Here is a 12,250-nt window from a genome sequence, read left to right as displayed (position 1 = left end):
AATGAACCAAGAGAAACTAGTAGTATAAGTGAAACAAATTAGCATATATACTGAATTATTTTTGAAACTATGGCATAGAGAACTTAGGTAATTATTTGAATTTCTCCCTACTTCCTATATCTCTATCATTTTATATTTCTAATTAAAATGGTGTATTTTATTGTTTTGAATATTTAAAAATATACCTAAATAATAAACCAAACATTGTTTTACAAATTTTTCATTCATATTTTAAAACTTATTCATATTTGTACTTACAGGTCCTAATTAATTTGATTTGACTATTGTATAATATTCTAGCATGTGACCAACCATGTATACTTTTCCATTGACTATCATTTAGATTGTTTCCAACTTTTTATTATTAGAAAGAGTGTAACAGTCAGTCTTTGATAAAAGGTATAATTAGTTTTTCTAGAGTATGAGCCAGGCTTAAGGTGGAATTGTAAAATATGCCAAAAATTTCATCTTTGCAAGATTATCTCAAATTGCTTTCTAAAGTGGTTACTCCTTTCTCAAATTTTTTGGACCACATCTTTGACAATTCTGTAGTTTTGTAACAGTAAGTTTACAGAGCACTCTTTGTAAGTATTGAATAGGGGACAGGGATTTAGCTCAGTGGTACTGTGCCTGCCTCGCAAATGCAAGGTCCTGAGTTTGATCCCCGATACCAAAAAACAAAAACTAAAAACCCAAAAACCTGATAGTTCCACTTACCTTTGGGTGAGAATTTAGCTTAGCAGAACCGTGCCTGCCTGGCAAGTACAAGGTTCTGAGTTTGATTCCCGGTACCAAAAAAATGTATTGTATAGACAGCATCATATGATCTTTTGGGTAATCACACTAAAATAGATTGTAAATAGCTACAATAGATTGTAAACAGCTTCACACAGTTTAGATCTCATTTTGTAGCCAAACAAGTTCCAAAAAACTTATTTTCCTGAGCTTTTTAGATTTCAAATTTGCTTATAAAGGAATGATGACCTTCTGGTTTTCACTGCTTTCAGCAGTGTGTGAAATTTTCCCTTTCCCTTCCCTTTCCCACATTCACTTAGCCAGACTTTTCTTTGGGGGAGAATGAATGGGTTGTTGAGACAGGGTTTCACTATGTACCTCAGGCTGACCTTGAACTCTATGTAGCCCAAGATAGCCTTGAATTCATGCAATCCTCTTGACCAGTGCTGGGATTACAGGCATATGCCACCACACCTAGCTGCATTGCCAGACTTTTAAAAAATCTCTATATTATGGCAATTTTCATATGCATGTCAAAATAGAGGTAATAAGAAATTCCATGATTTCAGGGGTCTCTCATAGAGTTTCAGCCTCTGTCATATGGTCAGTCTGGTCTCATTTATAATCCCACCTACTTCTTTATTCCTGTAAATGATTTTACAGCAAATTCCAGATATCACATCATTACTCAAGGAAATGAATGCTGGGATGCATTGGAGCCATCTTAGAGTCTGGTTATATCATTCTAACAGCCCAAATAAAAATAAGAAAATAAATAGTTATAAAATGAAATGAATTTCTAAATGATACAATTATTAACCAAATGTAGCATTTGTTAATTTCTATTTATAAAGAGATACATTTTATTATTAAAATCTTATTTCTATCAGTAATATTCAGTAAATGTGTTGTTTGCTTTATAATTAAGGTACATTTGGCAAATTTTGTGATAAACTTTTAAATTTGTGTTTGTACATCTTAGACATTCCAGTGTTTTCTTTCCATAAACACATGTAATTACAAGTGTACATTTTGACATTGCCATTACCAGGTTATTTTTAATCTAGTGTCTATAATAGATAGACATATGTATTAATATCAACAGTTGGTTTTGGCCTGCAGGGAGTAGAGCTGTGGTAATGGAGTGTCAATATGGGCCAAGGAGAAAAGGGTTCCAGTTAAAAAAAATCAGTGAACAGGAAAGCAGGTCATGTCAGCTCTACAAAGCCACCTGTCCAGCCAGGTAAGCTTTCTTTGTTTTTTGTTATGGACTTATTTTTGAATAGCAAATATGGACATTTTGTATTAAGTTTAAACAGTGCCAAAAATATGCATTGAATTCTAAGTTTTCTTTCATTCCAGTTCCCTGTGTCCCTCTGTAAGGCCACCACACTTACCAATTTCTTGAGTCATCTGACAACATTCTGTGTATGCATGCTTCCTCTACCCTCGTAAATGTTTTGAAGATTTCAGTAAAGCTCACTAATATTTTCTTTCCTTAAAGTTGGGTAATCGTGTATTCTTTTTCCTGCTATGAATTCAGTAGTTTTATACAACATAGATATCATGCTACATGTTAGTAATCACATGGACTAATACACACTTTGTTTTTTTTAAATTCCTACTAGCTTGGGGCTGGAGATTTAGCTCAGTGGTACCGTGCCTGACTCGCAAGCTCAAGGCCCTGAGTTCAATCCCTGGTACCGCAAAAAACAAAACAAAACAAATTCCTACTAACTCCAATCTGACTCTATATTTGTATATAAGTATTTTTAATAGCTATATAACATGCCATTTATGGATGTAACTGTATGTGAGAGAAACAGAGACAGAGAAAAAGAGAGGCAGAGAAACAGACAGGGAGAGAGAAAGATCCTGGAGATTGAACTCAGGGCCTTCACACTAGCTACATATATATCCCCAGCCCTTTTTACTTTTCAAAATAGGATTTCACTGAGTTACCTAATTAGCCTCAAACTGCTTTCCTTCTGTCTCAGTCTTCCAAGTAGCTGGGGTTATAGATGTATGCCACTGCACCTGGCTTAATATCTCCCCCCGCCCCCCATTAAGTTTATTGGTACATTTTCGGTATACAATACAGTTACATTCATCATTGGGATCTTGTACCATTACATGAGTCTCTCGGTTCTTATTTTTTTTTCCCCTTCCCTTGCTCTCCCTTCACCCCCTCCATCCTTCCCTATTTGCAAAGACCTTGTTTCCATTTTTTTCCTCTTCTCATATTTTTTCCTTTCTCTTTTTTCCCTTCCCCTACCCCTCCCAATTCCCCTGATCTTTTAGACCTTTTCTTCCTGTTACACAATATCAGGTATACATTTTTTAAATTACAATGTCAAGATCTAGGAGACATTACCACAGATTTTACAGAATTTAAAAGGATATAGAAAGCATATTACAAAAATCTTTTTTGAAATAAATTTGACAACTTCTAAGAAGTAACTTAGAAGACAAATTAATGAAACTAACTCTGGAGGAAATATAAAATTTGAATAGCACCTATTAAAGAAAGTGTATTCCTAGCTTGAAAACCTACCTATATGACAACAGCAGACTCATAAACATTTTAATTGATAAATTATATCAAACAATTAAAGCAGAAAAAAGAAGGAACACTTCTCCCCTCATTTTAGGAACTCAACATCGTGCTAATCCTAAAACTGGATAAAGATAATAGAAGAAAAAACTATGAACATAGATAGAAATTTGTTTAACAAAACAAACTATTAGAAGTCAGATCTGGCAGTATGTAGAAAGTGGTTTTGTTATAGGGATGGCAGTGTTGGTTCAGCATTGGAAGATCCACCCCCAAAAGTCATCATTTTAACAGAGGAAAGGAAAAAGCCACATGATCCTGTCACTAGTTGGAGAAAAAGTATTGCACTAAATTCCACAGCTGTTCATTGTAAAAGCTATCAGAAGCCTAGAAGTAGAACAGAAACTTCTCAACAGATTAAAGACAGGCACTCCGTACTTTCAGTGAGAATGCCTTATATAAATGGAGACGATACAATGCTTTCTCCTTAAGGTGGGGAATAAGGGTAGATATGCTTACTCTTTATCTGTCCATTAAACTTTGAAACCTAGTCCCCACCAAAATAGTCTGGCAATAAAATGACACAACTAGGATAGGATTGGCACGGCAGAAGCAAAATCTTTATATGTAGATGAAATGATCATCTACAGAGAAAATACTAAGAAATCTCTAGGAGCCCCGAGAACTTGTACTTGAATTTAGCAGGATTAGAAAACACAAGGTATATATAAAAATTCAGGTCTGTGTATACTTGCTATAAATGAAGAATTGGATATTGAAATTTAAAAGTTATGTAGGCGTACAAAGGACCTAGAAAAGTTAAAAACAAAAACAGTGTTGGAAGACGTTTAGTACCTAATTTTAAGACTTCTTCTAAAGCTACAGTAATCAAGGCAGTGTTGGTGTAAGGAAAGACATATAGATCATTTGAAAAAACAGAGAATCTAGAAATAGAACCACACATATATGGTCCACTGAGTTTTGAAAGATTATTTAACATTAGCATTTTATAGAATATAAACTCAATTCAAGAGCTGAAGAAGAGATAGTGTTTTCAGCAAACGGCACTAGAACACCTGGTATCCGTATATAAAAAATTAACCTCAACCCATTTTTTCCATACATAAAAATAACTTGAAGGGATCTATGAACCTAAATAAGAAAGCCTAAAAGTATAAAACTTTAAGAAGAAACTATAAGGGAAAATGTTTATGAATTCAGGGTAGGCAAGAAGTACCTAGGATACAAAAAACATGATGTATAAAAGAAAAAAGTTGATAAATGAGATTCCATCAAAATTTAGAACTTTAAATGACATCATTAAAATGAAAAGTAGTCCTTAAACATACCGTATTTACAATGCATATAACCTATGACCAGAATATACAAAGAATTCTTAGAGCTCATTAATAGACAACCCAATTAAAATGTAGACATAAGAAGATAATAAATAGCCAATATGGCACGAGGAAAGGTTTGCAACTCTAGAATCAGAAAAATACTAATCAGTACAATAATAAGATTGAATTATACACTCATTAGGGAGATGAAGTTAAAAGTTTTAAAAGTCTTGTCATGACCTTTTCTTTTTGTTGGATTCTTCCCCTTTGCGTTTAATTTGTCATGCCCAGTGGATTAATTCTGCTGGGCTTCCTGGGGTTGTGATCCTCACTGTCTTTTCCTAAGGTATTGCCTAAAATTTTTGGAGTGCCGGTTTGGTATTCATGGAGTTCCTGAGGTGCTCTTTGTCATGAAAGTATCTTATTTCTCCATCCATTTTGAAAGATAGTTTTGCAGGGTACATCAATGTGGGTTGGAGGCTGTTTTCCTTTAGGGCTTGAAATACATCACTCCAAGCTCTTCTTGCCTTGAGGGTTTGCATTAAGAAGTCTGCTGTGATTCTGATGGGCTTTCCTTTGTATGGGATTTGTTTCTTTTCTCTCACTGCTTGTAGAATTTTGTTCTTCTGTTGGATTTCTGAAATCCTAGCTATTATATGCCTATGTGTAGATTTTTTTGATCAAAGCTAGCTGGAGTCCTATATGCCTCACTTATCTGTATGTCAAGTTCTTTTCCCCTGCTTGGGAAGTTTTCTGCTATCACTTCTGTGAACAGATTTTTTATGTCATCTGCACTCTCTCTTGTTTCTTCATTGACTCCAATCAGTCTTATGTTATTCTTCTTTGCATCATCTAGCAGCTGCTGGATTGATTTCTCGTGTTCCCTCACAATTTTAAAGCAATTTTTCTTTTCCTGGTCACTAATTGAAATCTTATCTTCTGTATGTGAAATTCTATCCTCACATTGGTTCATTCTGCTGTGCAGACTTCCAATGGAGTTTTTAATCTCTTGGAAATCCGTTTGTATCTGTTTTATGGATTCCATTTGTTTCCTGTGTTGGGATTCCATCATGTTCCTCAGATCCTCTATTTTTTTATCTGTGTCCTCTCCAGATTTATTAATCATGTCTTGCACCATGAGCAAAATCTTTGCTGTTATCTGAGTAATTATTTCTGATTTCATTTTTCCCAGATCCTCTTTTGTTGCCAGTTCAGAGAGTCCAGGTGGTTGAGTATCAGATTGTTCCATCTCGTTTCCCTTTGGGGTTGCTGTAGGTGATCTGGAACTCTCTGTTTTTGAGGCTTGCTTATATGTTTTCTCATTTCCACAGGGCTGGGGGGGGGTGCTTTTGGCACCCATGAGGCTCACCTTCCCTAGGGAGCTTCCTTCCGGGTGCTGGGACCGGCTCAGCTTCTCTGCCCTAGGAGGCTAGGATGGCAGCAGAGCTTCCTTCTGGGTTCTGGGACCAGCTGAGCTTCTCTGCCCTAGGAGCCTGGGCTGGAGGCGGGGCAATCTTTTTAAAATTTCAGCAACTCATTTGTTGTATCTCTAAAGCTCAGAATACCAATACATGTGTACTTAAACTTATAAAAGTTGTCTTCTAACTTTTTTACCCTAAAATAAAGCCCAGATTTCTGTACTGGCCAGTGCTTGCTCAAGCTCCCCTGAATGCCTTAGAATAGTGGTCCTGCAGGATCACAGAGCTCACTAAGCAGCACTTAGAGCAGCAGGTCTCAGCCCAGATAGTTTTCAGAGTTGCCTGTGGATTGTTTAAACATTATAAGTATCAAAATGCTCAGGCACTATATCTGGGGTAGTTTTGCTGTATACAAAGTGTAAAGCCCTGAACAAAATGCTAGTGTTCCGTGTGTCTGGACTTGTTGGCCCTTACTCAGTTCCCCTTCTAGGCACAATTGGGAAAAGGGTGCAGGATGCCTTCCCTGCTTGCCCTTTTGCTAGTGAAGGATGGTGATGTGAGATTAAGAGGAGGAGGAGGAGTACCCAGGGCACGTCCTTCTTGGGCCACAGTCCTAGTGGTGGTGAGCCTTTTCAGGGCCTCATCAGTAGAGACAGTCAACTCAGCTGAGCCTGGCCGCGGTAGGTCTCCTTTTGTACCTCTGGCCTGTGGACGGTAAATAGTTCTTAGTCTCCAGTTTTCTTCATTGAAGGCCCTCTGTTTTCTTACTGAAGTGGGAGTCCTTGCTTGGTTGGATTCTCCCTAACACCCTTCATATATACTTCCTGTGTTTGGGTCCACTTGCATGTGCCTGCTACACGCAATTACCATGTCCATAGGTTAGCACCAACTGCTCCTATCTGTAGTTTGTTCATTATTTGATCTCTATGATATTTCTCATTGTGCTATAAAAATGGTACATATATTGCATTTATTAATGGTTTTTATCACCAAGCCAAACTGAACCATCAGAGTATTTTTTGTATGGACAGTGTTTCTCAGAAGCACACTTGAAGAAAATGTTATCAGTAGGATAAAGGATTCAGAACACGTTTATTTGGATGGGGCACATACATTGAGGCTCAAAACATCTCCTTCCCAAGATCTTGGAATTTTTTTTATTAGTACATGTTTGCAGTACATAACATTTACGTTCCTTGTGTGGAGTTGATACATGTAAACAACACATCTTCATTCCTCTTTTCATCCCCTTTCCCTCCCTTCCCTTTCCCCTTCTTGCATTTCTTGATCTCCTTCCCATTTAAGAAAGATCTATCTCAAAAAAAAAAGAAAGAAAAAAAGAAAGAAAGATCTCCTTACTTCCTGTTATCTTTTCTTTTTCTCTTTATTTATAATTTGAGTTTCTTGTATTAGAGAAACCACACAATATTCAAGCTTTTGTGTCTGATTTATTTCACTTATCATCATGGTCTCAAGGTACACCCATTTTCCTACAAATGACCCAAGTTTATCCTTTATGGCAAAGTAATGCTCCATTGTATATAAATACCATTGTACAGTGTTATTTATTGCAGTGTTCTTTGTAGTTATAAAATATTGAAGCAACCTAAACTCCTTCACCTGTGAGAGCACTTGTATAAATGGACAGGTCTATGCAGCAGAGTGCTCTGCAACTGTGGAAAAGAGGCTGAGCTCCAAGCTGACATGGCATGACTTCATGCCACAACCCACTGTTAAACAAGAAAAACAAAGTGCATAACAGTGTCTGTTGTGTGTTTTAAAGTAAAGGATATAAGAAACTATATGAATATCTGCTTAGTTTTATTTTTTAAAGTTTTATTTATTTATTTTTTGTACCAGGAATCAAACTCAGGACCTCACACTTTCCAGGCAGCACTGTGCCACTGAACCATATCCCAGGCCCTCTGCTCTTTTTTTTTTTTTTTTTGGTACCGGGGATCAAATTCGGGTCAAGGGCTGGGGATTTAGCTCAGTGGTTCCGCCACCTGCCTCACAAGCGCAAGGACCCGAGTTCAATCCCCAGTACCAAATAAATAAATAAAAGAAATTTAAGAGGGATAAACCAAAACTAGTGGTAATGGCACCACAAGTGTGGATGGCCTTGGAGTGACAACTCTCTGAATGCTTTCTAGTAGAGTTCTGACTCTCAACAGTGCTCAGCACAAACTAGGATGTGGGGGTGCCCAGAATGTGACAAAACAATAACAACAGTTAGCATTTAATTAATCCTCTAGTGGCACAAGCTGTGAAAAATGTTCTTTATCACTGTATAAAAAACTGTACATAGTAGCATTGTACATATTACACTTACCAAGTTTGCTGGTAAGATAAACTCCTAGCAATGAAGTTGATGGTAGAGCAATGGTTACATCCTTGTTAAATGTTGGGAAGTATTACAAAGTTGCTTTTTAAAGCAGTTTTACTATTTATATTCACATCAGCAACTCCTAGAAAGGACTACAGTGTAGTTAGTCATTACACTGGGTGGGAATGAAAAATGGAAACCAATGAAAGATTTTTAAAATATTCTTTACTGATAGTCTTCTTTCAAATACTGAAAATATTTAAAATTATTAATAACATAAAAATTCAGAAGATCACACCTACAGTCCCACAGACTGTGCCTGTAGTCCCTTATACTTGGGAGAGTGAGGCTGGAGGATTATGTGAGCCCATGAGTTCTAGACCAGCCTGGGAAACATAGCAAGACCCTGTCTCTATCAAAGCAAACAAAAGATAATACAAAAATGATTGGATTTAAACTTAAAACATTACATTTTAGTATTACATCTCATATCACAAGTATCAACAAATTCTTCCAAAGTTTTAAAAGCCCATTCAGATGCTTTTCATAGTTAATTTAATAATGTTAACTTTAGGCAATATTTAAACCTTTAGGATAAAACTTTCAACTGCTTTTTACATATAAGCAATATAAAAATGCTAGTTATAAAATGGGAGAAAACTTCTATATGTGAATAATTAATTTTATCCTCTATCATTCTGCAAGTACTTTTTGAGTGTCCACTACTCTGTGCCCAGAAACTATGTTGTATACCACAGGAAGAAAGGATATCCAAGAGAAATGATATATTACTTAATCTTGGGTGATGTGAAATATTGTTGCAGAAGATCAGAAAACAAAACCTAGTAGAGAACATGATAGTATAGTACATAGTACAAAACCTGTGGATTAGCTACCTGTTACAGATGTTCAGGAAAAGAGTATATCCATGCAAACTCCTACCAGGAAAGAAAGCACAAGTTAACCTGGGTTCTGAAGTTTAGGTTGAATTTAAATAGAGAGTTAGAGGGAAGATATAGTAGTCTAGGATAACCATATAAATAAAAATTTTGGACAACTACATATTTGATATCACAGGAAGATGGGACATTAAAAAACTGAAATTCACAGAAAAATTTTATATTTGAAGTGAGATTAGGTTAGAATCATATGGAATACCTTGAATGCTCCCAAGGAACTCATACTTGACTGTAAAAGGGAGGCTTCCACAGAAGTATGTGAATGGGAACAGCACTGTGGGCTTGACATAGCAAGTGAATTTATGTAATAGAAGATTGAAGCCATAGCAGCCTAGAAGAAAGCTCTTAATCCAGGCAAGAAGAGATTACAGCTTCCAGGGAAATGGAGAAGAGGCAAATTCAGAAGAGTAATCCATAAATACAGTATTTAGATATTTTTATTCAAGTTAAAATTATCACCAGGTGGTGGCATGTGCCTGTAATCCCAACACCTGGGAGGCTGAGGCTGGAGGATTGCTTCGACTTTGAAGTCAGCCTGGGGAACACAGTGAGTTCAAGGCCAGCCTGAACTACAAAGCATGACCCCGCCTCAAAAAAAACAAGAAAAAAGGAGATTTATTGTTAATTTGCTAAGTATTATACACTGAGACTATGGCTTATCTTGCATATGCCTCTGAATACTTTCTCAATAGAAGTTTCTATAAACTTAAATGTTTAAAGTACACTTTGGTTGATAGATTTTTCTTGAGATTATAATATAATGAAAGAAATTCTTCTTTATCTTGCATAAAGGATTTACATTAAAAAGGTGCAGAAGTTTCCTGAATATAGAGTACCCACAGACCCCAAAATTGATAAGAAAATAATCAGAATGGAACAGGAAAAAGCCTTTAACATGTTAAAGAAGAACTTGGTAGATGCTGGTGGTGTTCTTAGGTATGACATTTTTATAATTGTTTTACTTTACAGATAATTAGCCCCATATGTAAGAATTCTTTTGAAAGAGAAATTATAATTAAGTTTTTCAGTTATTTCATTAAAATGGTTTATAAGGTAGCTATCTCACTAGCACTAAATTTATTTGTCACTGAATAAATTATTGAGTTTATTATCCAAAGATTGTAGATTATTCAACTGAAGAATTACACTATATATATATGCCAAATATAATAAGTAATACAGTATGTAGAAGGCTTTTTCCCAAATGACAAATACATATTTATCAACACATTATATACATAGTGCTTTGTTTCAGATACTTAGCAGAACTTTCAGCCACATGTGTTTTTTAAACCTATCTTTGATTACTGTAACATCCAGAAATGAACTGTAACTCTTAATAAAATTCCATTTTATGCTCACATTTTAAATAGGAAGAAATACTAGCTCTCTTGTGTATTTTGCTTTATGTTCATTCTGGGTAAGAACTTATTATTGTATAATGAGGTCATATGTAGGGAAAATAGTTTTTGTGTGATCCTTAATGGAAACTTTTAGGTGTATAAAAAATGAATTGAGGCAGTAATTAGATCCTTCAATGCACAGCCTCCATTTTATTTCATATCAGGCATTAAAATAATTTTTTATTAACTCAGTATTCTACCAGATCAGTTCATTTCTTGATGTGTTTTCTGTTCTGCTGTCCAAGAGACCTGTCTTCATCTTTAGTTAATTTTCTTGATAACTGGGCCAGCGGGAGCAGAAATGCTTTACAGGCAATATATTGAGCTCCTGTTAGAGAAGATTCTTCCATATATGGCTCAACATGACAGGCTCTGAATGGTAATCCATTGGGTTGGAAGGTGGTAGTTGCATCACAGATATATAATGTGGGGGAAATAATGAGAAAATTCAAAAGATGATGATTTACAATATTGTCTCTTTATTTTGTAATAAAATTTACTTAATACAAAATGTAAAATACCCTTTTCAGGCATTCTTAAATCCCTACCTCACCTTTAACTTTAGAACCATAATGAAATCTATAAAGGTTTATAAAGATTCATATTTAATTGGGTGTAAAGTCAGTATTAGAAGAGTTAACTCAAGAGCATTTTAAATTTTATTAAATATAACAAAATATTTTTTCTTAAAATTTTATTCTTTCTCTTGAATATTAACCTAAGTAATTATGATTCTAGCCCTTGTCTAGTAATATTATAATTTTAATATTTAAATTTTAATAGTTTTAAATATTTTCTCTTACCAGGTGGTATGTACAGTTACCTACTCAGCAAGCTCATCAGTATCATGAATTAGAGACGACTTGCCTCCCTTTGTCACCTTCCCTTTTTCCTATTTCTTCTCTTGAAGAAGAGGAAACTACAGTCAGAGATGAGAATTGTACATTACCCTCACGTTTACACCCTCAAGTAGCACATAAGATTCAAGAGTTAGTATCACAGGGCATAGAACAAGTATATGCAGTGAGGAAACAGCTAAGGTACAGTAGAAGCAAATTGTGTTTTACGTTTTTGATTTTTGCTTATTGGTTTAAACAATACACTTAATATTTTACAGATATTTTTCAGGATGTATGCTATCAGAATAAATAAGGAATATAGATTATTAGTGTATTATAAGAATCTTATTTACAAATCGATAATTTTCTAGCAAATACTTCCAACAAATAAACCGTTCCATAATATGATTTATTATGATCTTGTTACTCATTTGGGAAATTCCATATTTGGCACATTGGACTGTTGCTAAATGGTGTATGAATTGAATTATGTGATAAATATCTTTAGAGAATAACTTTTGTAGAACCAAACATTTCAAGATACTTATTTCATATTATTTGAAAAGTGTTTAAATTTATTAGGACAAAAACATTTGGAGAGTTCTTTGTGTAATGAAATTGTATTTGTGGTACTCTGGTCTAATTTTATTGATTCTCAGTAATTAAAATATTTACT

At 35.0% G+C, this 12,250-nt stretch overlaps 1 protein-coding gene across 22 annotated transcripts in view; it reads left to right on the top strand.

Moving 5' to 3' along the window:
* Carf (calcium responsive transcription factor) overlaps window positions 1–12,250 on the top strand; it is a 172,732-nt gene that overhangs the window by 53,277 nt on the left and 107,205 nt on the right. For 21 of the 22 annotated variants that reach the window (XR_015449103.1, XR_015449101.1, XR_015449097.1 and 18 more), the window contains 3 exons: window positions 1,858–1,978; window positions 10,125–10,268; window positions 11,542–11,775. Coding sequence is in view for 1 of the 22 variants with exons in the window: in XM_087205832.1 (XP_087061958.1) it covers window positions 1,858–1,978; window positions 10,125–10,268; window positions 11,542–11,775 (499 nt within the window). In the remaining 21 variants the exon portion in view is untranslated. Of the gene's footprint in view, window positions 1–1,840; window positions 1,979–10,124; window positions 10,269–11,541; window positions 11,776–12,250 lie in introns of all 22 variants that reach the window. The other variant, XR_015449110.1, reaches the window with a different exon arrangement.

The sequence above is a fragment of the Heterocephalus glaber genome, unplaced genomic scaffold (assembly GCF_053883595.1).
Source record: "Heterocephalus glaber isolate CG9 unplaced genomic scaffold, H.glaber_assembly_v1.0 deba00000621, whole genome shotgun sequence".
Lineage (NCBI taxonomy): Eukaryota > Metazoa > Chordata > Mammalia > Rodentia > Bathyergidae > Heterocephalus > Heterocephalus glaber.
The sequence above is the reverse complement of the archived record's forward strand: the minus strand, read 5'-3'. Positions and strand labels throughout refer to the sequence as shown.